This window comes from Coloeus monedula (assembly GCF_965178545.1).
Source record: "Coloeus monedula genome assembly, chromosome: 2".
NCBI lineage: Eukaryota > Metazoa > Chordata > Aves > Passeriformes > Corvidae > Coloeus > Coloeus monedula.
The window spans coordinates 13,202,987-13,225,750 of record NC_138782.1 but is presented as its reverse complement, the minus strand read 5'-3'; the positions used below and the strand labels follow the sequence as shown (position 1 = coordinate 13,225,750).

General features: G+C 54.5%; 1 protein-coding gene across 2 annotated transcripts in view; it reads left to right on the top strand.

The window, feature by feature from the left end:
- Positions 1-22,076, top strand: part of PTK7 (protein tyrosine kinase 7 (inactive)) — a 35,576-nt gene extending 13,500 nt beyond the window's left edge. The window contains exons 2-20 of one of the 2 annotated variants that reach the window (XM_082301962.1): positions 9,627-9,920; positions 10,461-10,563; positions 11,066-11,256; positions 11,731-11,878; positions 12,828-12,958; positions 13,210-13,476; positions 13,677-13,810; positions 14,202-14,337; positions 14,450-14,569; positions 14,716-14,865; positions 15,110-15,260; positions 15,709-15,836; positions 16,122-16,325; positions 19,448-19,603; positions 19,786-20,018; positions 20,585-20,665; positions 20,747-20,898; positions 20,973-21,151; positions 21,355-22,076. In XM_082301962.1, coding sequence (XP_082158088.1) covers positions 9,627-9,920; positions 10,461-10,563; positions 11,066-11,256; positions 11,731-11,878; positions 12,828-12,958; positions 13,210-13,476; positions 13,677-13,810; positions 14,202-14,337; positions 14,450-14,569; positions 14,716-14,865; positions 15,110-15,260; positions 15,709-15,836; positions 16,122-16,325; positions 19,448-19,603; positions 19,786-20,018; positions 20,585-20,665; positions 20,747-20,898; positions 20,973-21,151; positions 21,355-21,515 — 3,119 coding nt within the window. In that variant the 3' untranslated portion in view covers positions 21,516-22,076. Of the gene's footprint in view, positions 1-9,626; positions 9,921-10,460; positions 10,564-11,065; positions 11,257-11,730; positions 11,879-12,827; positions 12,959-13,209; positions 13,477-13,676; positions 13,811-14,201; positions 14,338-14,449; positions 14,570-14,715; positions 14,866-15,109; positions 15,261-15,708; positions 15,837-16,121; positions 16,335-19,447; positions 19,604-19,785; positions 20,019-20,584; positions 20,666-20,746; positions 20,899-20,972; positions 21,152-21,354 lie in introns of both variants that reach the window. The other variant, XM_082301961.1, reaches the window with a different exon arrangement.
- Positions 22,077-22,764: the final 688 nt, after the last annotated feature.

The following is a 22,764-nucleotide window of genomic DNA, read 5'->3' as shown; positions in this document are numbered from 1 at the left end:
ACAAAAGGCAGAGGTTCAGTGGTCACCTGAGCAAACTCAGACTCTCACTGGTGGATCCAGGCATGTGATACAGCCACAGGGGCAAAGAGATGATGTTTTCCCAAGTTCCCAGTCATCTTGATCCACCCCAGTATGACCTGGAGCTCCTAGGTGCTGGTCCAGTTCCTCCTGGCTCAGGAAGCCAAAGCCACTCTAGCAGAGTATTTCTTGGAAATGCTGCTTTGTGCCCACGATTGCTTTCCTGGGTGCAGAGTGAGTTTTTGTTTTTGCTTTAACTGGAATGGGAAAAGATGTCGTTTCGAAAACCTTATATGATGAGTGCCCAAAGACTTTCCAGATGTTGGGCTGCTCGCGGTGTTCAGAGCTCCTTGCCTGAATCAAACCATTTCCATCTGGACTGGTGGTTTATTGCAGCTCTGCCCATCTGAGAGGCTTTCTCGACTGGAACCTCTTGCATGGAGGAACATGCTGGCTGGAAATAATTTGGGGATGCAAATATTTCTGGGTGTTTGGCTTGGCTGCCGTTCCGGCGGTATCTGCTAAGCAGTGGAAGAGGCTGTGTGTGGAGCAGGCATGCTCCCAGCAGCTGCTTTCTGTGGCTGTAGGGGCCAGCCCAGGAGGCAGGGGGTAGCTCATGTTACTGAGCATTCATGATTTTCCTTGCTTGCTTCTATGGCTTCAGCTGGCGCAAGGAGGGGAGGAAAAGCTGACCCATGTGTTGCTCCCGGTGCTGGCATGCCAAAAATCTGCTTTTATATGAGCATGTTCATAATGAACTGTGCCAGGAAACACATGGCTTGCTCGAGACATGAATGGGAGGTCTGTATGGGGCCCTGTGCTCACTGAGAGCCTCTCAGGGACAAAGAGCAGATGCCGGCGTGCACTGCTTGCTCTGTGGCAGTCTGTGTCCTGTGGGCTGCGGTGGATGGGGAGCAGAAGATGGGATCAAGGGGTACGAAGTGCTTGGCTGGTCCAGTGGTGGCAGAGAGGGCAGGACAGGAGGCCAGGTGAGTGGTTTTACTTCCTGCTGCTCTTTGTGGCTCCCCTGGTCTGGAGGGGGCTGGCTTGCTGCTCTAGAGATGTAGCTGTTTGCAGTGAAGGCTGGGTTGGAAGGAGCCCAGGAACTGCAGGCAAGCAAAGTGCTGCTAATAGCTTAGGATGACAATTGTGGATGGGGATGAGAGAGAACAGGAGAGATAGATGAAGCCCATTGGGTCCCAGGTATCATGTGGACAGAGGGGCTGTGCAAGCTGTGCCTGGCTGCAGCAGGAAGAAAAGGCTGTCAGGGGAGAGTTGCAGTCCTGAGCATTAGCAGCACTTCAGTGTCCCGAGTGTTGCTCCCTTGCAGGAAGTGCTGCCAAGTCTGCGTGGGCTGAGCTGCCAGTGAGCAGTGCACACCCAGCACATGAGGAGTTAAACCTGCCTGCAGGCAGTGGAGCCTTGTTCTGACAGAGGGCTCAGCGAGTCCTCTGGACCAGCAAGCTCAGGATGCTCTAGCTCAGTACTGGATTTCATTGCCCAGCCTTTGGAAGCAAGCCAGGGCTTGAACACAGAGTTTGCTGCTCTTTGATCCAAGAGTGGCTCAAAGCAAAGCCTAAGCACTGGAGTCATTCCCGAGGACTTGGCAACTGAAGGAATTGCTGCCTGCAGACAATGGTGTTTAAGTTGCTCCTAAAGACAAGACCTGTTCAATAACGCTTTCTGGGAGCGTGTTACTGAAACATGTGAGAGGCCAGGACCCCAAGCCCTAACACCATCCTTGCTGTGCCTTTTGTGGCCTTGGGATGGAGCACAGGTCATGGTCTTTTCTGAAAATGTGCCTATGGTTGCCTTTGACAGCACACTTCTGCTGTGTCTTTCTCAGAGAACACAGTGATAAATCAGTCCTGTGTTTGGGACATGGGACCTGAATGTGAGCTTCTGTCTCTTCTGCTCTTTTCCTGCAGGGGCTGTCTTTCTTGTGGCCCTTAGCTCTGCCCCTGGGCTTGCAGGGAGCCAAGTCATCCTCCAAGCTGTGATTCTGGTTTGTTGGTTTTGCTTGGGGTTAGCAGCAACTAAAGATGCTGCTGAGGGATGCAGTGGCAGCTTCAAAGCAATGCTCTGCCTGTGTCTGCCTTGCCTTGTTACAGGTTTATGGAGCTGTGGCACTGCGATACGAGTGAGTGCATTAGCTCACCCAAATCCTCCTTTTCCTTAGTGGTTTCTCATCAAAGAGCAATAGCCTTTGCAGAGGCTTTGTTTCTTTGGTGGTCTGAGCAATGGCAGGGGCAGAAGCATAAAGGTCACAGTGTGGATATGGTGGGGTGGTGATGTGTCGGGAATGGATTCCAAGGGGTCTAAAAGCTGTCGCTACCACCTTGCTTTGCTGAGGTTTGTTAACTAGCTGACACATCCAGAGTTGGTAGCTGAGTTAAAAAGTGGTGAAAAGGTCTCTTAAACCCGGTCTTTCAGTCTGAGTCTGAAGTGCTGCAGGCTGGGGATAGATTGAGGCTACTCCTGCTGTTCACCTCAGGTTAGTGGTGGGGCCTAGGGTATCTCTGGCCAGGTCATCCTTCTCTCTCCCAGCTGTATCCCTGGACTCCATTCTGCAGGAAAGTGCATTGTGTGATTGCTGCAAGGTGCCCAGGACCTTCCCTTAGGGAACTGCTGTGCTCCACGGGTGCTGCAAAGGGCCCTGCAGGTTTGGGGAGCCAGGGCGAGCAGGCTTCCCGCCTGTGTCCTGCAGCAGTGCCTTCCCAGGGAACATGGCATCTTTGCTAACTATTAATGAAGATGGACAGGGAACAAATGTTCAGCAGTGTGTTACCAAGCTCTCTGTCTCATTAGGTGCTGAGCTGGTGGTGCAAATACATTCAGCTCCCACCTCAGGTCTGAGACTTGCACGCTTGTTGTACAGCCCCAGGAAGAGCTGGCTCCACAGTGGAGCTGGGACAGCTGTGAGCTCCTTGCTCTGACATGGGAGAATGTGATGTCCGCTCTGCTTTCAGAGGCCAGACAGATGCTGGCCAGCCATGTCCTCTGCCAGAACAGCTGGCTGGGCCAGTTTTTGCAGCTGGCTGCTCCCATTGCATCCTGGTACTTCTGGGTCTTAGTTTTGTTTGTTTCCTGTAAGCCAGGTGTCCCCCTCCATAGCTGAGGCAGGGCTGAGGCCTCCTGCTGGCAGGGGAGAAGAGGAAGAGGATGGTTCCCTTTTGGGGAGAAAGGATGGATGCCATTTGGGTGCTCTGGGCTTTGCTGTCCTGGGCACTGGAGATGAATTGCAGATCCTCTAAACTGCTGTTCCAGGTGCAGAGCATTAAAGGAATTGCCTTGCACATCTGGCTGAGCTGACCCAGGGTGAATTTTGCTGAAGTGCTCCTGGAAGCAAGTCTGCAGAATAACGCTCCTGGGGCCTGGCTGGAGAGTGGGGCTGGGCTAGAAGCTGCAGAAGCACCGCAATGCTGGGCTTGCTTTCCAAACCAGGAAACCTTATACTTGCACCAAGCCCTCTCCCAAATCCCATTCCCATGCTTTTAGTTCCTTGTTTGGTTGCAAGCAGCTTTGGGATTACTCATATCCTGTGGAGTCTTAGAGGTTGGTAAACTCTTGGGTACAAAGTGAAATAGATCCTTTCCTTTTCCCTTTCTGTCTTTTGACCAGAGCTCTTTTAGTTTGGAGGAGCTGGTGCCCAGGAGCTGTGCACTGGGCATGCCTGGATGTGGGCAGTTTGGGGTTGATGGGAGCATGGATCTCCCACAGGGCTGGGGATGTAGAGCATTGCATTGTGCTTCCAGCTGCCTTGCCTGTTGCTCCCCCAGCAGGGCTGTAGGTGAGAGAGGTGACTGTGGACTCAGCAGGAATCTGAGGCTGTGCAGCAGCTGAAGGCTTTGTGGTTGAGGCTGCATTCCCAGGTGATGTCGTTAGGCAAGGAGACCATGATTTTTGGATTGTTTCAAGATGTAGGCAGCCTGGCCTGTCAGGCAGGGCAGGAGATGTGCTGCCTGGTCTCCCCAGCTTGCCCAGTTGCTCTGCAGTACCCAGATGGCCTTGGGCTACTGGAGTGTCCCCAGATGAGCCTGTGGGACTGGCACTGAGACATTAAAAAATGAATGGAAAACCCAGCTTGGGTCGAGGCCTGGCTTGTAATGTTGCCCCATGTCCTTGCAGTCTGGAAGATGACCATGGAGGTTTGGGCTTGGTGCCATGGCAGGGACTCACCAGGCAGCATCCCTGGTGCTCTCAGGCCTCTTGTATGGTGCAGAAGGTGGGGTACCTTCACTGCCAGGTGTGTCCAGGCTGTGCCAGGAGCACAGACCCCCTTGATGGCTGCAGCCCTAAATATAGCCTTAGAGAGGGCTGGTCTCCCAAGGGTGAGTCCTGACACCCCATACACTTCCTGGCTTTCACCAAAAGCCCAGCACCCCATGAAGGTCTGCAGTCCATGAGGTTGGAGCCTGTTGCCCAGATATGTCCATGACACAGAATGGCGGGACAGTGTCCAGCCTCAGAGGGTGAGCATTGAGACACAGGGCTGGGCAGTTTGCTGCCAACTCCTTCCCCCAGAGCCCTACAATGCCTCTCTGTTTAGGGTATACCAAACCTGGTGCTTCTCAGGTGGGAAAAAGATGTGAGATCCCCCAAAATTCCAGCCCCAGTTTCCCTATGCTAGCCCCCAGCTCTGCCATGGCTCCCCCAGATCCTTATTACTCTTTTGGTGCATTTTCTTACAGCTCTGGCTGATGAAAGGAGCAACACTGATGTATTTCACTCTTCTAGCTCTGGAGAGTGGTCCCAAAGACATTCCCAGCCCGTGCTGAGTCTGCTGCCACATCACTGTATTAATGCTGTGGCAGCCTTCGAGGGGCTTGGCTACCATGGGGCTGGGTCTCCTTTACCAGAGGTGTGGAGTCCTTTGCTTCCTGGCGATCCCATAAGATTGAAAACTTAGTCTGCAGAGCTCCAGACAGCAGTGGCTGACTTCATAGGGTTGCTCACAAGTCTGCCATGGATGTGGCTTTGTCAATTTTGTCACCCTGAAATGTTCTGCATGTGCTCAGGCTGGAGTCCGGCAGTGGCTGAATCCTGTGGATATCCCAAGACAAAAAAGGGAATTGAGATACACTTGTTAGAAACTAGGACTGGTAATGCAGATGGTGTCACTGGTTTTCCTGGATAGCTGCTATTTGCCTCCTTAAATATATGAAATGAGTTTTGTGCGGGGGGTATCGCTGCCTGAAGGATGCTGTGTTCCTGCACTCAGATCTTTGCCGTAGGAATGATCTCAGAGCCAGGATGGGATCTGAGCCTGCTCTTCTCCCCATCCTTGTGCACCCTACAAGTGCATGTCCCCTCCCTGCAGATGATTTGCTTTGTGGCGTGTGGGAATGATACCCTGAGGACCTGTAGGTACCAGTTCGACTTCCCTACACAATTCACTTAACCTTTATCTATTACCTCAACAGGGGGATTTTGCATTTCAATTAAGCATCCTTTGGGTAGCATACCACTGGGTGTTTTCAAGTGTGCTGCATTTCTAACATGTTTGTCCAGTCTGGCTGAAGCTTTCCTGAAAAGCTTTCTGTAGCCACAGTTGAGATGGTTTCAGGCCAGAAACATGTGTGGAGGGTTTCTTTTACTCCCAGCCCAGGGTGGCCTGTGTCACATGCATATGCAGAGGCCGGGTGTTGGCCAGCACACACATTTGGGACTGCTCCATGCTGGCATTGGCTTTGCAGGACCAGCTGTGTTGCTGGGGGAGAGCTCTGCACTGACTCAGTCTTGCTAAGGCTGATGTGGTGTTGCTGGATGGTTTTTGGGGTGACTCTCACTAAGGGAAAAGAGTCATTTTGCTTTGTTCAGCAGCTCCCAGCAGTGTGTCCCAGCCCAGATGAGCTCATGAAACCACAGCAGAAGCATGCTGTGGGAAGGTGTCCAGTCTGAGCTGGGGTTGCCTTTGCTCTCTCCTCTGGGGCAGCCTCCAGTGGCTGAGCCACACATGGCCATGGCTCTGCCACACAGGAGAGCTGGGAGGTCCTCCAGCTGCTGAGTGGAACAGAGTAATTTTCCTTCTTTATTCAGCACAGGTGGAGATTGTTGGCTTTGTACAGGTTTTACCCAAACTCCAGCATAATGGCATCCCACACAGTAGCCCTCTCCTTAGACAGCTTCCTTGAGCCTTTGCCCCAAAAGCCCAGGAGGTGGAGGGGGCATGCATGGACCCTGCTGACTGCAGCCCTTTTCTGGGCCAGGGTTGTACAGCTGTAAGCAGCAAGTGCAGCAGTTCCTGCCTCCGAATGCTGGGCTCTGCTGCTCTGGGTTGAAGTACTGTGAAAAGCTGTGTCCAGCTCTGGGCTTCTGATGTCTTCCATCCCAAAACTATCTAGACCACATCTAGCTGCTACTGGTCTTTCCTTGCAGCCCAAACCTGATACATGGTTGGGACAATGGTTTCCAGCATGTGTAGCCAATTCACCAGTGGCACCTTGGATGCTACTGTCAGAACAAAACACTAGTTTATGGCTCTTGCTGCACTTTAACGTTTATTTATCCCAGTTTGCCTTGACACCTGTTCTCATGAGATATTCTGATTTGAAATGGTTGTGTCCATTTCCCCAGCATGGAAAACAACAACATAAGTAGTTCCTCCTGTTTCACCAGGGAGCTGGATCCCAGTGTTTCCTGACACTTGGTAAAATCCCTGCTTCCCGTGTGGGACTTGTGCCAAGCCTTCATCATGTCCTCTGTCCACAGAGGCATGTCCTCCTGCCTGAACATGGAGGATGCTGAAGCAGCAGGATGCATGTGATGAGGCAGCTAGAGCTGTCAGATGGTCAGTGCTGAGTAAAGTGCAGTTGTGCTGTGAGTGACGGGGTGACAGCAGCTCTGCTGCTCTTTGGTGCTGTATTGGTAATGCCGATGATTTAATGCTAGAAGCACATGTAATTGAAAATACAATATCTTAATACCCTAATGGTCTACACCTTCGGAGAGAGTTGCCTCATCACAAACTCCAGCACGAGCATGACCAGTAGGCTGAAGCTCCCAAGAGCAGAACAAATCCATCTACTTCATGAGTTTTCTTTATGCACCCTGCCACCTTGCATGTGCTTTGTACCATACAGGTATGGTTTGATGGACATATGGCTGGTGTCCTGAGGCATGTCTGGAGAAAATAACAGAGACCTGGCTCCTGTAGGTTCAAACCTGAGTGGATTTGACTGTTCTGTTCCCCTTTCTTCCTGCCTGTCTGACCCAGCAGCCTGTTCGGGCATGAGCTCAGCTCCTGATGCTCTGGAGCTTTTAGGCTGTTGAGCACATAGCTGTATTTGAGTGAGGCTGGGTGGTTGCTGCCTTGCTGAGTGCTCTCAGTGAGACAGATCTGATGTGACTCATATTCCTGCACGTTGTATCACCTTGAGGCATGTGTTCATCTCATGTTCATGAGACAGCTGTCACAGACTGATGGATAGTTGCTACCTTTAGGGGATGGAACTGGCCATGGAAACTTCACTGGACATGCTGACCCTTGGAGCACACCATGTTGATGGGACCCAGGAAAACGGGACTTTGTCACGGTCAGCAGCTCTGTCACCCAGGCCACAGGGGGTCAGTCTGTGGCTACTCCTGGTGACCTTAAGTTCTGTGGGTGCAGTTGACAAGTGATGTCAACCCAAGAGCTGTGGGACTTCACCTGGCTGAGGGCAGTTGTTAGGGGATGTTGCCTGCACACCAAAGTCAATGGCTTGATGGGATGCTGAAGGTGGAAAGCCAGGCCGCAGCGATGTCCACATCCTAGACCCTGCGGAATGTTGTGCACTGCTGTTCTGTGACCTCCCAACTCCTTGCTGCCTCCTTCCCAATGGCTTTTTGGGGATGACTGAAAATTAGAATTGTACCCACAGTCACACCTTGCAAGGGCTGCAGGCAGAAAAGACCTCTGGGCTCTGGACTACAGTTTGGTGTGTCCTAGTGTCTTTGGGAAGAGGCTTCTGTGGTTTTCCCAGTGGGAGGACTTTGTTGCTCTCTCTGGCTGGACTATGGGGAAAGGTTTTTAGCAGATACAGGCCGAGGTGCCCCTGCTCCTGGCTGATGTGTTTGGAGCTGGGGGGTTGGAGCCTCATCCTGTATGAGTACCTGTGTCTGTGCCGTGCTGTTGCTGTGAGTGGGGGAGCTCGGACCAGCCCTGCAGGAAGTGTGTGGCTGACACCAGGGTGCCCGTGAGCAGCTTTGCTTGGCCCCTACACTTTGTAGCAAGCTCCAAAGGCCTTCCAGCATGGGAAGGGCTCTTGTGGCTTTCTGGAATTTGGTGGTCTTCAAAACATCTCTTTTGGAAAAGGCTTTCTTACCCCTAGCTCTGACTGACTGAGATGTGTTGTCAAACTGTATCCCTTCACCAGGCTTTTATGCAAAGGAGGATGTGGCTGAGTGTCCAAAGAGGAGCTGCCTTTCCTTCAGCTGGGCTTGGATCCTGTTCATGTAACTTGTCCAGGCAGCCACTTTCTGAGGCTATTTCTCTTGCAGTGATGAGAACACGCTGTTTTTGACCACGTTCTTGTTCATCTTCACTCTAAGATGCTCAAAATCTGGCTGGCTTGGCTCCTCTCCCTGCAGAGCATGGTGCTGGGAACAGAGTCCAAGAGCCATCGTCATGTGCTGAATTGCTCTTTGTCTGCTCCCCTTGCTTTTGCAGCTGGTAACCGGAGCAGAGCGCCTGCACGGCTGGCTGTGGGCAGGCGGCAGCCAGATTTGGGAATGTGCGAGCGCGGTCCCTCAGCAGCCATGCCAGGCACTGCCTAGGGAAGCACTGGCTGCTCTGTCCCCAGGATCCCTAGCTCTGGGGTGGGCCTTAGTGTGTCAAGCAGGGCTCTTTGGGGTTTCCATCGCTGTAGAGAGATCCTTCTAGCCCCTCAGGCCACTACCAGACCTTGAGGACAGCTATTGCAATTTGTCATTTCCGCTTCTACTTGTGAGTGGGCTGAGTCACCACACAAGTTTGTGGTGTCCCTGTTGCATCCTCTTGTGCTGTGTTTATTCACATAGACAATCCCTGTTCCACAACAGTGTTTCTCTGGGTAATTTCTGGGGATGTGGAGGTGAGGCAGAGACATAGTCTCAAGGAGAGGGACTTTGAGGAGAACCTAGAAACAGCCTATGGGTATTTCTGATCAGGGGCAATCCTGATGCAAGGCCAGAAGTTAGGACGCATCCCAAAAAACAGGACAAGAAGCCCTCAAAGAAACATCTGAACTGCCCAGGAAGCTGCTTGCTCTCCAGGGTTTTGGTGACTGACTTCCTGGCTCATACACTGCAAGACACCTCTCTGTTCAGGCTGAAAGTGTGACACTCAGTAATGGGTCAGGGGAGCTCCCTCTTAATGTCCCTGGCCCCAGGGAGCAGAGGGCTCTCTTGGCTGTGGCAAGCTCAGGCACCCCTGTTCCAGTGATTGCTGTGGACAGGCTTAAAGCAGCTGTGCTGCCATCCCAGCATAGATCTGTTAAAACTCTGAATTAGTTTTGACAGATGTGATTTGGGATATGTTTCTCCTTGCATGGCTCTGAGTGTCTGGAGACCCTTGAGAACGACATGTGCTTACCTGATCTGTTCTCCTTCCCTCACTCTAAACATGCCCTCCCTTTTCTGTCCTGCAGCCGTGGGGACTCAGGCAAGCATCCTTTTCACGAAAGAGCCGTACTCCCAGGATGCCCTGCACGGCCGCAGCGCCATCCTCCGCTGTGAGGTGAAGGAGCCGGCGGACATGGAGTTCGAGTGGCTGCAGAACGGGCTTCCCGTTCAGGACACGGAGCAGCGCTTCAAGGAAGGCAGCAACCTCCAGTTTGCTGCCGTGGATCGGCACCGGGATGCCGGGGTCTTCCAGTGCCTGGCAAGGAACGTGCTCACCGGGGAGGAGGCGCGCACGGCCAACGCGTCTTTCAACATCAAGTGTGAGCATGGGGTGAAGGCAGCCAGGCACACGCTGCAGCCTGGTGCTGCCCACTGTGCACAGGGAAAAGCACTCTCTTGGGAGGGCCCGAGGCTGGAAACAGTTTTTCCAGGCTGTCTGCCAATGCTTGTGTGGGTCAGACAGGGATCGGACAGCTTGGACTGCTCAAGTAGGATCCCTCTCCATCTACCATGTCCATCATGCCCTGTAGACGTCTTGTGTTTTCTGGTGTCCCCAAGGCTGTCAGAGATGCTTTCTCCTGCTGCCTTTCCCATTTGTGCTGCGTTACTGCAGCAAGTGTGTCCTGGGCACTGCAGGTCCTTTCAGAACTCACCTTATCCCTCAGAGAACAGCTGCACAGGGCAAAGTGGGATCTCTGCAGTTGTGGGTGTCTTTACTCCACGCTGGCTTGAGGGCATATGTATCTCTAAGCATGCTTGTGCCCTTGCTGCCTCCTCTGGTTATCGGGGAGTCCAGTAACCACCAGGTGGGCTCTGTAGGTTTGGAGAGCCAGCTGTGTTGGTATTCTTTGGTCCCACAGGGATCGAGACAGGCAGTGTGGTTCTGAAGCAGCCGGCCAACGTAGCTGAGATCCAGCCCTCCTCCACAGTGGTGCTGCGGTGTCACATCGATGGCCACCCACGGTAAGGGTTGCCTCCTGAGGAGCGGACCCTGCCAGGGGCCCCTGCACCTTGGCTGTGTGGTCTTTCTCTCTCTCTCTCTATCCCCCTCCCTCTCCCCTGCCACCTTTTTCTTTCTCCTCCTCCCCCACCTCCCCTCCTCTCTCCTGCAAGAATTCAGTAGAGTCAGGGAAGGCGAAAGGCAGGATTGAGCCTGTGGCTGAGCACCGTGGGAGAAGGCAAATGGCTTCCCCAGAGCCGCGTAGCGAGGAGCACAGTAAGGATGGGCTGTCACAGTCCGGTTGCTGAGCTGCTTGGTGTGCTGCAGTCACTCTCCGTCGCTTCCCAGTCGTGTCCCGTCCACTTGGCTGCATGTCTCATGGCTTCGTGTCTGTGTCGGGGCCAGCAGCGGGGACGGAGAGCCAGGGAAATGGGCCATCTCTGGGCTGTCTCCTCCGCACACCTGCTCTCGGGGCAGCCCTGACGGTGCCGTGCCGCCGGTCACCTGCTTGCCCCTGTCTTGCAGTCCCACGTGGCAGTGGTTTCGGGATGGCAGCCCCCTCCCGGATGGCCGCAGCACCTACTCTGTCAGCAACAAGGAGCGGACACTGACCCTGCAGAGCGCCAGCCCCGATGACAACGGGCTCTACTACTGCTGCGCCCGCAGTGCCGTCGGCTTCATCTGCAGCCAGAACAACTTCACACTCAATGTCATCGGTGAGTCGTGTCCCAGCTGTTCCACTGCCCTGCTCACAGCCTCCTCTCTGCTGCAGGACAGGAGCCAGGCTGCAGGGGAACTGCAGGCTAGTGGGACTTTCCTCTGTGCAGAGCCTCTGGCCAGACTCAGACCTGACAAATCCTGGCCAGGTTGGAACCCAGCCCTGTCTGCAGGTGCTAATTTGCCCCTGTGTCTTCCTGGAGCAGATTTATGCTGTCTTCTCTTTATAATGGTGCACCCTGGATGCTGTAGGTGCTTCTGGTTTTGCTAATATCCGTGCCGTGTGGGTAGATGCCCTGTTGGCCTTTGGAGGCAAGACCCAAGGAGGGCAGGAATTGTTGATGTTAGAGGGGTATTTGGAACTGGACAAGGGAATTTGCAGTCCAGTGACAGCTTTGATCTGTTTGCTAGGACCCAGGGCCTTGCTGGGAGCAAGTTCCTCTCTCACCCTCCTGTGATCTCTGCCGTTGCAGATGAGAGCTTTCCTCAGGCAGTGATTGTCCCACAGGACCTCATCGTGACCAAGAATGAAGAGGCCATGTTCGACTGCCAGTTTGCAGCTGTGCCTCCTCCTACACAGGAATGGCTCTTTGAAGACAACCCCATCACCAACAGATCCAAGTAATAGGGACCCCAGTGATGTGGGCAGGGCTGGGAGGAGAGGGGCACTGTGTTCCAGAAGAGAGAGGTCAAACCCTGTCTGTACATGAGGGCAAGCATGCAACATCAGAGTGGCCATAGGGATCGGTTTCTCAGCTTGACTGGCTTAGGTTTAGCAGGGACTTGGTCCCTGTGCATGGCATTTATCTGAACAGGACTCAGAGACGAGTTTGTCCTCACATGAGTCTGTGGGGCTGTCAGTTCTAGATGCCCACGCGTGATGGCCCTACAGTTAGGGATGTCTCTCAGCCCCAGATGTGGTGATTCTCTGGAGCCAGGGAAGCTCAAGCTCCTGACACCCACTTGGGGCAATTCACAGTCAGGGATGTGTCCCAGTACCTGATGCCAACACGTGGTGATTCCCAGACTGGGAACACCTCCCAGCCCCCAACATCTGCACAGCAGTCACTGGGCCTGTGGCTCTCTTGCTCTTCCATGTAAAAGTGCATGGTGATCCCCAGAGCCAGGAGTGTTTCTGAGCCCCAGACAGCCTAAGCATGGGCAGTCTGAAGAGCAGGGACAGTGATCCCGCAGCCAGGATGTGTCTCCGCCAGACTCTGGAAGGCAGGCAGTGCCATCTGGGTGCCAGCTGCCCTCAGCCTGGCAGCCCCCGGGCGCCACCTTGTGTCCCCTGCCCCTTCTCCTGGCTCCATGTGCTCTCAGAACTGGCTCATGCTTGGTGATGCATTTTTTTGGTGGGAGCCAGCTCTTCACCAAGAGTAAGACTTGTATGAGCTCATTTCCTCCATGGCGAATGTGTCCCAACCATCTCCTTGTTTATGTGTGTTGGGAAGCTGTGGCTTGGCACCCTCGTGGTTTCGCGGGCTCATGCAGGACATTTCAGCGCTGTGGCTCTGGCCCATGTCCTGCAGAGATGCCCACTGAGCCCTTCCTCTCCCCACGTGCCCAGGACCACCGTGTTTGCCAATGGCTCCCTGCTGATCACCCAGGTGAGGGCTCGCAGCACCGGTGTCTATAAGTGCGTTGGCCGTGGGCAGAGGGGGAAAACTCTGGTGCTGAAGGCAACTCTGCGGCTGGCAGGTGAGGTCCTGGGGCTGGTGACAGGGTGGGCGGTGGGTCCCAGAGTTCCAGTGTCACTCTGGAGCTCTGTGATGATGCAGCAGTGGGTCAGTACATGAAATGATTCATCCTTGCTGCCTGGATGAGGGGAGCAAACAGAGTTTGTGTTCTCTCTCCTTTAAATGGTGCCTCCCATGTGAATGATGGTGCTGGTGGGTTGGCTATACACGTTCCTGCCCTCTTTGAGCCCTGTTGTCTCTTGCTTCTCTCAGAGATCGAAGACATGGCACCCTTCTCCCCGAAGGTGTTGACAGCAAACCAGGGGCATCGTGTGTTCTGCACTGCCCCACAGGGCATACCCACACCCCAAGTCTGGTGGGAGAGAAACCAGGAACGAGTTCCCACTGCTGGCCGGGTGTACCAAGAGGCAGAGCAGCTCATTTTCACCAGTATCACCGAGATGGATGCAGGGATCTACACGTGCCATGCTGCCAACAAGGCTGGAGAGAAGAAACAGGAGCTGAGCATCACTGTGGCTAGTAGGAAACTTTCTGAAAAGGGTGGGAGCAGAAGAGGGGCTGGATAGGGGGTTGGGGTGAGCTGGGCAGCATTGCTCATCACCTCACTGATACAGAGAGGTGCCTCTCATGGCTGGCTGCACACTACCTGCGTGTTCTGCACTGCTGCTGGCCAGAGGGGTAGTGAGTGGCCCTGTGTAACCCCTTGCCTTCGTGCCCAGCGGTACCCAAATGGGTGGAGATGCCCAAGGACAGCCAGCTGGAGGAGAGCAAGCCAGGATACCTGCACTGCCTCAGCAAGGCCTCCCTGAAACCCACTGTCACCTGGTACCGCAACGGCGTCTCCATTTCTGAGGTGAGGCAACAAGGCAAGCCCCTGCCCCTCATGGGCACTTCTGCTGGGCACCTGCTCTGCTGCTGCTGTTTCTCACCTTTTTCCTAGGCCCAGCATCCCTGTCACCCTCCCTTTAGCCACATTCCTGGCACTAGCTCTGTCCTACTGATGCGTGGGTGCACAGTTAGCTGTCTCTTGCCACTTGAGTGGCAATCAGCCCTGTGCTTTTGGGGCAGTGGCAAGAGAAAGGTCCCTGCAGCCTCTCTCAGTTCTTCATGTGGGTCTCAGCAGGGATGCGTTTATCTGAAGTGTGGTGTGGCATGTGGAGTGTCAGCAGTGCCACAAGCAAGGGCTAATCCCAGGGCTGCTGACAGTGTCATTTCTGCCCTGCTCCTTCCCCCGCTCCGGGCAGGACTCGCGGTTTGAGATCTCGGAGAACGGGACGCTGCGCATCAACAACGTGGAGGTGTACGATGGGACCATGTACAAGTGTGTGAGCAGCACCCCGGCAGGCAGCATCGAGGGATACGCGCGGGTGCACGTGCTGGGTATGCTGACAGTGCCTCACGCTCTGCTCTTGTGGGTGCAGGGGTGATACCTCCAGCTCCAGGGTCTCCTGTGGCTGAGGGGGAGCCTAAACATCACCTCTGTCTGCTGCAGAGAAGCTGAAGTTCACCCCACCGCCTCAGCCGCTGCAGTGCATGGAGTTTGATAAGGAGGTCACAGTGTCCTGCTCAGCCACGGGCCGGGAAAAACCCACCATCCAGTGGACCAAGACAGGTCAGGGGGATTTGGTTGTGATACGCCTGCTCCTTACCTGGGGCACCAGGGACTCTGCATTGTCCCACCTCCAGCGTGGGTGAAGCAGCAGTGTGGCCCAGTGTGGCACTGCACAACGGCTGCATCCGTCCTCTTGTGCCCCGCAGATGGGAGCAGCCTGCCATCCCACGTCAGCCACAATGCCGGCATCCTGTCCTTCCACAAGGTGAGCAGGAGCGACTCGGGGAACTACACGTGCATCGCCTCCAACAGGCCGCAGGGCGAGATCCGTGCCACCGTGCAGCTCGTGGTAGCAGGTGAGGGTGTTTCCTGCTGTGCTGGGTTTGCCTGGGTGGCACCTGGCGTGCCCCTGCAGAGGAAGCAATGTCTGGCCTGGCCCCGAGCTGTGTCCCATGGCACTTGAGTGTCCAGTTTGTCAGTGCTTTGCATACAGCCTGAGAGGGCACGTGCCACTGTGCCAGTGCTGGCCGTGCTCCCTTGTGGGAGCTTAGCACCATTCCCAGGAGCTGACAGCGTCTGTGTTGGCCTCTCTGCCTTCAGTTTACGTCACCTTCAAGCTAGAGCCAGAGCCCACGACGGTGTACCAGGGCCACACGGCCATGTTCCAGTGCCAGGCAGAGGGGGACCCCGTACCGCACATCCAGTGGAAAGGGAAGGACAAGATTTTGGATCCCGGCAAGCTCCTGCCCAGGTAAACAGCCTCCATTCCAAGCTGACGTGTGGCACAGCTGGACATTGCCAAGCCTGCCCAGTACAAGGGTGTCAGTGGTGCAGTCCTGGGTTCCCAGCTTGGTGGGTACATAATTGACTCCACGTGCCAGGACCTGGACTCCCCTAGCCCCAGCTTTTCTATTTCTGCTACAGCCTGCCAAGCTGTGATTGAGCTGCAGTCATGTGTTTTTAAGCTTTGCACAGCCTGAGGTGGAAGCTGGTGGCAGTGGGGATATGGGGCTGAAGCATCCTGGGGAGATGGAAGCTGATGGCAGCAGGGACATGAGGCTGAGGCATCCTGGGGAGATGGAAGCTGGTGGCAGTGGGGATATGGGGCTGAGGCATCCTGGGGAGGTGGGGCTGCATGTGCCCCAAGCCTGCCTCTGTGCTCTGGTGTTTGCAAAGAGCTCTGTGTGTGTGGTTGGCAGGATTCAGATCATGCCCAATGGCTCCTTGGTGATCTACGACGTCACCACCGAGGACTCTGGAAAATACACCTGCATTGCTGGCAACAGCTGTAACATCAAGCACCGTGAAGCCTTCCTGTATGTTGTAGGTAAGGAAGCTGCCCAGTGTTGGGACATGATCTCCTGGAATCCCTAGCAATTCTAGGTCCTGCTTCTGGCGCTGGCCATGCCTGCCAGGTAGTCAAAGCAGCATCCCCACTGGAATGCAGCACAGTGTGCTGTGGGATGTGCCCAGTGTGCTGTGGCTGGGTGAGGAGGTGGCCACAGCAGTGGGTAGGGGGTTGGGGCTTTTCACATCCCTCCAGCACATTCCTGAGCAGGATTTGGGAAATCCCTCCGCACTCCCATGTTGTTGGATGCTCTCTGCCCCACAGACAAGCCAGCAGCAGAAGAGGATGAGGGACCTGGCAGCCACACACCCTACAAGATGATCCAGACCATTGGGCTCTCAGTGGGGGCAGCTGTTGCCTACATTATTATCGTGCTGGGGCTGATGTTCTACTGCAAGAAGCGGAGAAAAGCCAAGAGGCTGAAGAAGCACCCAGAGGGCGAGGAGCCTGAAATGGAGTGTCTGAACGGTGAGGCCGGTACGCCTGACAGTGGGGGCTTCACTGCTGGCCCCCTGTCCCTGTGCTGGAGGGGCTGAGGGACCGGGAGCTCCCAGGGCATGGGACAGCTCCTAACCCATGGTCTCTCGCTCCTGTTTTTGGCTGGTGGCAGAGACCTGCTGCCAGGTGAGAAATAGGCAAGTTAGTGTGAAACCTGAACCCCGGCCTCACACTGAGGCCATCTCTGTCTGCTGAGTTATGTATCACTCCTGCAGCCAGTACCTGCACGTGGGATCACATGTGGGATCCCTTCCTGGGGGAGGGAAGGATCCCTGTTGCAATGCAGTGAAATAGTAGTACTCTCTGCTGGCCTCTTCAATTCACAGTTCAGCAGCTCCTGGTGCTGGAGGGAAGATGTTTCCCTGAACTCACTCTGTTATTTCCACTGGGGACTTGTAAGTGGTGGGGTGCAGTTGAGTTTGCTGTCCCTAATTCCCTGGATCTCCCCATACATACTCCCCATAAATGCAGGTGTTCCCCCTTCCAGTTCTCCAGCACACAGCCATGTCCTGATCATGTGCAAGTTGCTTTGAGGGCCTGGCAAAACATAACTGCTGGGTTTGCCTCCTGGTTTTCTCCTTGCATTGGCATTTTGAACAGAGCCAAACTTCCAGAAGACAAGTCTGGCTGTGAGGAACCTCCTAGGAGCAGGGTTTGCAGGAGCATCTCTGCAGCTTTATGCTCTGCATCTGTCACCACTGTGAGCTCTTTCTGTGGACAAGTCACAGGTAGCTCACCTGTGCCAGCAGGCTCTGGCCAGCATCCTCTTCCTGGGAAAGGATTTCTTTTGATCTTTTTTGAGGTGGTCTCAGATTTTTATCTTGGCCTGTCTTTATTACATTTCTCTTCTGCTAGAGTTTGCCTCTTCTTATTCCCTTCATTTGGAACCAGTTTAGCTGCCAGGTGCATCCTCACTCTTGCAGGCAGACCCAGCTTGCCAGATATCTACACTCCTTTTTGGTACTTCCATAGTCTCTCTGGAGAAGTGGTTTGTGTTTGCTATCAGCTCTGGTGGAGTTGTTCCATTCACCACAGTCTTCAAAGATCTGACTCTCTGCCTCTTTTTGATGTGGTTCCTCGTTAGCTGGGTGACTCAGTATTTCAGCACCTACCTCAGTACCTACAAGTGCCGCCTGGCCCAGCTGACTTTTCCAGTGCCCTCAGAGTCCAGACAGATTTGACCTCCCCATGGACCTGCAGTGGATCTTTCCTACGGATTTCCTGTAGATCAGTGCACTCCTAACCATCCAGTTACCTTCCAAGGTCACGTCATTGGTGTGCCACATCTTCTATAATGAGAGCTTGCCCTCAGTAACCCTGTCTGACTGTGCTGCTTTTTTTTTTGGTGAATACAGATACAGCATTTGGGGAGGTTCATGGCTATGGGGACTGATTTCTGTGCTGATGTCTCTATGGCAGCATGGCTGTGTCTGTTTCTCCAGGAGATGCTCAGGTGTTGCAGGCAGGTGGGCAAAGCAGGCAGCTTCTTTACACTTGGTTCCCCTTTGCTGCAGCTGGATACATAATGAAGCTTCCTGTCCTTTTTTTGTTATCAACTGACTTGTCCAAGCTCTGTGAAACATGGGAATGTCTGTTCTCAAAAGTGTCTCTTGTTGCTGCCTGCTGGTGCTGTCTCTCAGTGGCAGCACACTCACTCTGCAGCCTTCAGGATTTTTTTGGCACGGTTGCAGTGGTCGTCTTGTGTTATCCTCTTGGCTTCAAGCTTGTAGTCTTGAGACACGATTAGTCATGAGCACAGACAGCACAGGGTCAGACAGTCCTGCTGATAATGAGTGTAAAAGCAAGGAGAGGGTAAGGAACATCCAGCTTTGATTTATAGGATAAGTGGTGGTTTTTTTTGCTTTTGTCTTTGCAAATCTTACTCCACCGTGTGAGAGTAGACAGCTGTCAGTAGCTGTGGCTCTGAAGTCAGCATATCTCAGTGTTCCCAGCTCCAGTCCTACCTGTGACAAAGCCATGGTCCCTGTCACGGTGGCCAGACCTGCTCAGGATGTGCTGGTACCTGTCTTGCACACGTGTACTGTAAGCAGGCATGCACACACACTGCAATACAACAACCTGTGATGGAAACTACAGGCAGTGGGAATCCTGTTGGAGTTACCTCGTGCTGGGTTAAGTCTTAATTTTATGGTTTCCTTTTGTGTGGCTGTTTGCCTAGTGGTTGTAGCAGGAGCAGCTGAAATGGAGTGTGCACAGTAGTACAGAGTGATGCTGCAGGTGTGGGAGTGACCCTCGCTCAGGGTTGTGCCGTGCTTTAAATTCCAACTCCTGCCTTCATCTTATGGAAGGTACTGCTTCCTAGTAACCAGGTTTGATCCAAGCAATAAATGCCTTCAGAATCAAGGTTTGCTATCTATGCAGTCATTTCCCTACAAGCTGCCTGTAAAATTCAGGCTTTTGTACTTTCTCAAGGCAATCATGTTTTGTCCTGTTCTGTGGCTTGTGTTTGTGCGAGGGAAATTGCTAGTGAAGTTCCTGTGCAGAAAGCTTTCTGGGGTTGATTGCAAGGACAGTGCTTCCTAGCGCTGCTTTAACCCAGCCAGTTAAAATCCAGGCTGGTCTGGTCTTACAGGTTCAACATTTCCAAGGACATCAGCATTGCTGGCTTGCTGCGAAGGGAGTAAGGATGAGGGACATCAGACTGCAGCAGCTGATGCCAGATAGACTTGAGAGGCTCTTGGGCATCAAGAGATTGTGGTTATAGCGAGCAGTGTCCATCTGCTCCATCTCTGCCTCACCCATCCCATCTCCTGCTGCCGTCTGTGGAGTTGTGTCAATGATAGTTTGAATGTAGCCACTGCTCAGTGATGACCGAGTGGCCTGGGATGGACAAGGCCAGATGGGGCTGGCTGACTCTGGGACCAAAGCCATTGCTTAGCATCTGATTTCAAGGGTGGCTGCAGAGCTGCCAGAGATGGGGCAAAAACTGAGGCCAGGCCACTCTGCTGCCTGGGGCTGGACATCAAGCTGGAGTGCTTGGAGTGTCAGAGCCCCAGAAGGGGCTGAGCCTCAGGATAACTTTCACTGTGTGGCCTGGCAGGATGCTGAAGCTATTTGTGCTTCCCTTGCAGGCAGTGCTTTGCTGCAAAATGGGCAGATGACAGCAGAGATTCAGGAAGAAGTGGCCTTGACCAACCTGGGCAGCAGCTCTGGGGCCAGCAAGCGCCACAGCGCTGCCGACAAGATGCACTTCCCACGTTCCAACCTGCAGACAATCACAACTCTGGGTATGCTGGGCCACCCTGGCCTTGACCCCACTCCAGCAGGAAACCTGTGGCTGAAACCCCAGCCTGTCCTAGCCAGAAAAGGGGATGTGCTGGGTACAGAGGGCCCTGCAGCCCCTGGCCTGCCAAGCACACCTGCTGTCCTAATGCATGGCACCTTCCCGCCTGCTTCTCTACGCTTCCAGGCAGGGGGGAGTTCGGTGAAGTGTTCCTGGCCAAGGCCAAAGGTGCAGAGGATGGTGAGGGTGAAGCTCTGGTGCTGGTGAAGAGCCTGCAGACGAGGGATGAGCAGCTGCAGCTGGACTTCCGGCGGGAGGCAGAGATGTTTGGGAAGCTGAACCATGCCAACGTGGTGCGGCTGCTGGGGCTGTGCCGTGAGGCAGAGCCACACTACATGGTCCTGGAGTATGTGGACCTGGTAAGGGCCCTGCCAGCAGCACCTGCAGTAAAGCAGGGACATGACAGCAGTGGGTGTGGGGCCTGCAAGTGTGACAACAGGCTGGCAGTGCAGGGCAGTCAAGGTGTAGGGAGACCAGGCTGAGCTTACTGCTGTTCCCAACCTCTGGAGGAGTCTCAAGGGGAATGGGAGTCTCCTGGAAGACCTGGAAGTGGCTTTGTCCTCTGTATCCTCCTGATTTCTGGTTTATGTCCTGGACTCAGCTACATAACCTAAGTTGTGGGACTCTGTGCTGCAGAGTGACTGTGAATGCTAAGGGCTATGGGGAGTCTGGAGTTTGTAGGAGAGAAATCAATTTGGGGCATGAAAAACCTGGAGATTTCAGGCTTGCTTGCCCTAACCTTAGTCAGTTGAGGCCCAGAAACAAGGTACTGACTTGCCCTACAAGGCAGGGACCAGGAGGACAGGCAGGAACCATGGACAAGGAGATGAGGATCTATGGGTCTGCCACATCCAGGCACTGCAGGGACCAATGAAACTTACCAGTATGTAGAGGTGCTGAGTCTGAGTTGCTGTCTGTCTCCCAGGGGGACCTGAAGCAGTTTCTGAGAATCTCCAAGAGCAAAGATGAGTCTCTGAAGCCACAGCCACTCACTACCAAACATAAGGTGACCGTGCAGCTTTGGAAGTGCTGTGGGGCTGGGCGACCCTAAGGAGGGCAGCCAGTGCTGACATCTCTCTGGGGTCAGGTGTCTCTCTGCACACAGGTGGCCCTGGGCATGGAGCACCTCTCCAACGGCAGGTTCGTGCACCGGGACTTGGCAGCCAGGAACTGCCTGGTCAGTGCCCAGCGGCAGGTCAAGGTCTCATCCCTGAGCCTCAGCAAGGACGTGTACAACAGGTCAGGGGGCCTGACATGGGAATGGGAGGGGGTGAAATGGCACCAGTCTCATTGCCTGCCTGTTCTGCCCGCAGCGAGTACTACCATTTCCGCCAGGCCTGGATCCCACTGCGCTGGATGCCACCTGAGGCTGTGCTGGAAGATGAGTTCTCCACTAAGTCAGATGTGTGGTCCTTTGGGGTGCTCATGTGGGAGGTCTTCACACATGGGGAGATGCCCTACACTCCACTGGCAGATGATGAGGTCCTAGCAGGTATGTGGAGTACCTTGTGCTGTCCTTGCAATTGTAGCCTACTTGCTTTTTGTTGGTAAAGGGGGCCAGACAGGCTGTGTGACAGTGCTGGTCTGGCTGGGGACGATGTCCCAGCCTGCATGGAGAACTGCTGCCCTGCTTGCACCCCCCAGAGAAGATCACACCCCTTCCCAATGGCCCTTTGGACTTTTCTTTCATGCCAGGTCTGCAGTCAGGAAAGACGAAGCTCCCGCACCCCGAGGGCTGCCCTTCCCGCCTGGCCAAGCTGATGCAGCGCTGCTGGGCCCCCAGCCCTAAGGACCGGCCTTCCTTCAGTGAGCTCGCCACCACCCTTGGGGACAGCCCAGCTGACAGCAAAGCCTGAGCCCCCAGCCCTTGCTGGTGAAGGATGTGGTGGCGTGGACAGGGGTCTGTATGTGCCTGGGGAGCCCCTGGCACTCCCGCAGCCCCTTGCTGAGCCCGACCCCGATGCGCCAGCGAGCAGCTCAGCATCAGCAGCTGCTGGACTCAAAGCACAAGCCAGTGTACCCCAGCCCCACCCCCTCCCCCGTGGGTCCCAAAAGACAGCCCTTGCTGCCTCCTGCCCCCTGCCTGCTCAGCCCGGTGCCCTTAGGCTGCTGGTGTGGATGGAGCGCAGCTCCCCCTCCCACGGCGAGAGCTTGGGCCTCCCTGCTCGCCACATCCACCTCTGCCGGCCTGGCCCGGCTCTCTCTCCGTCCGTCTGTGCTAGGCATGCCTGCCTTCCCCTTCCCCATGGGGAGAGGCCAGCCAACAGGAGCACAAAGTGCCTGGCATATGAAGGAGCTCACTACCTTTCCCAATTACCCTGTGCCTTTTTTTGTACTTACGACTCTGGGCAGAGCCCCCTGTCTCCCTCTTCCAGAGCGCTGGCTCTTCCCTACCATAGTATTTCTGTTACTGGAATGCAGCCTAGAGTGGGTTAGTTTGTTTGCTTGAGTGGAGGGTACTGCAGCCAAGAAGGGTTGGGTTTTGTTGGGTTTTTATGTGCTGCTCTCAATAAAGAAGGCGCCTTTTTTTTTGGTTTTTTTGTCTTTGTAAAACACTGCTGTCAGATAGTGGTTTTCCTCCACATGGCTCCTGGGAAGGGTTTTGGGGCTGGTTCCTCAGGCATCTCTCTGCTGTGTTTAACCCCTTTGCCCCCTTCTCAGGTGAATCTGAGATGCTGTTCCCAGCCTCGTGTGCCCTGAGGGAGCACTTTGCCTCAGCACTTGCTGTCTCTCTGGGCAGTCATGGGTTGCTCTCCAGGAGGGACTTGTCTGAAGAGAAAATGTCCCTTTCAGACTCCAAGCAAACAACCACTCCTGGATGTGCTGATGGGCTCCCCCCACTTCAGGTACTAATTGGGTTTGTGCACCCACCTCTGTGGCCTGGGGCAGCTTTGCAGCCCGCACTGGGTCGTGGTTTTGTGCAGGAGATTTCAGCTGCTGCTTCTTGGAGGATGGAGGAGCTGGCAGGGCCAGGTCTGGATGGGGACACTGGGGGATATCCTGCTGTCACATGTGGCCTGCAGCCCTCTCCTCTGTGCCAGTGGCCCAGAACAATGGCAGGGTCCTGGCAGTCTCTTCTTGGGAGAGGAAAGGTGTGCACCTGAT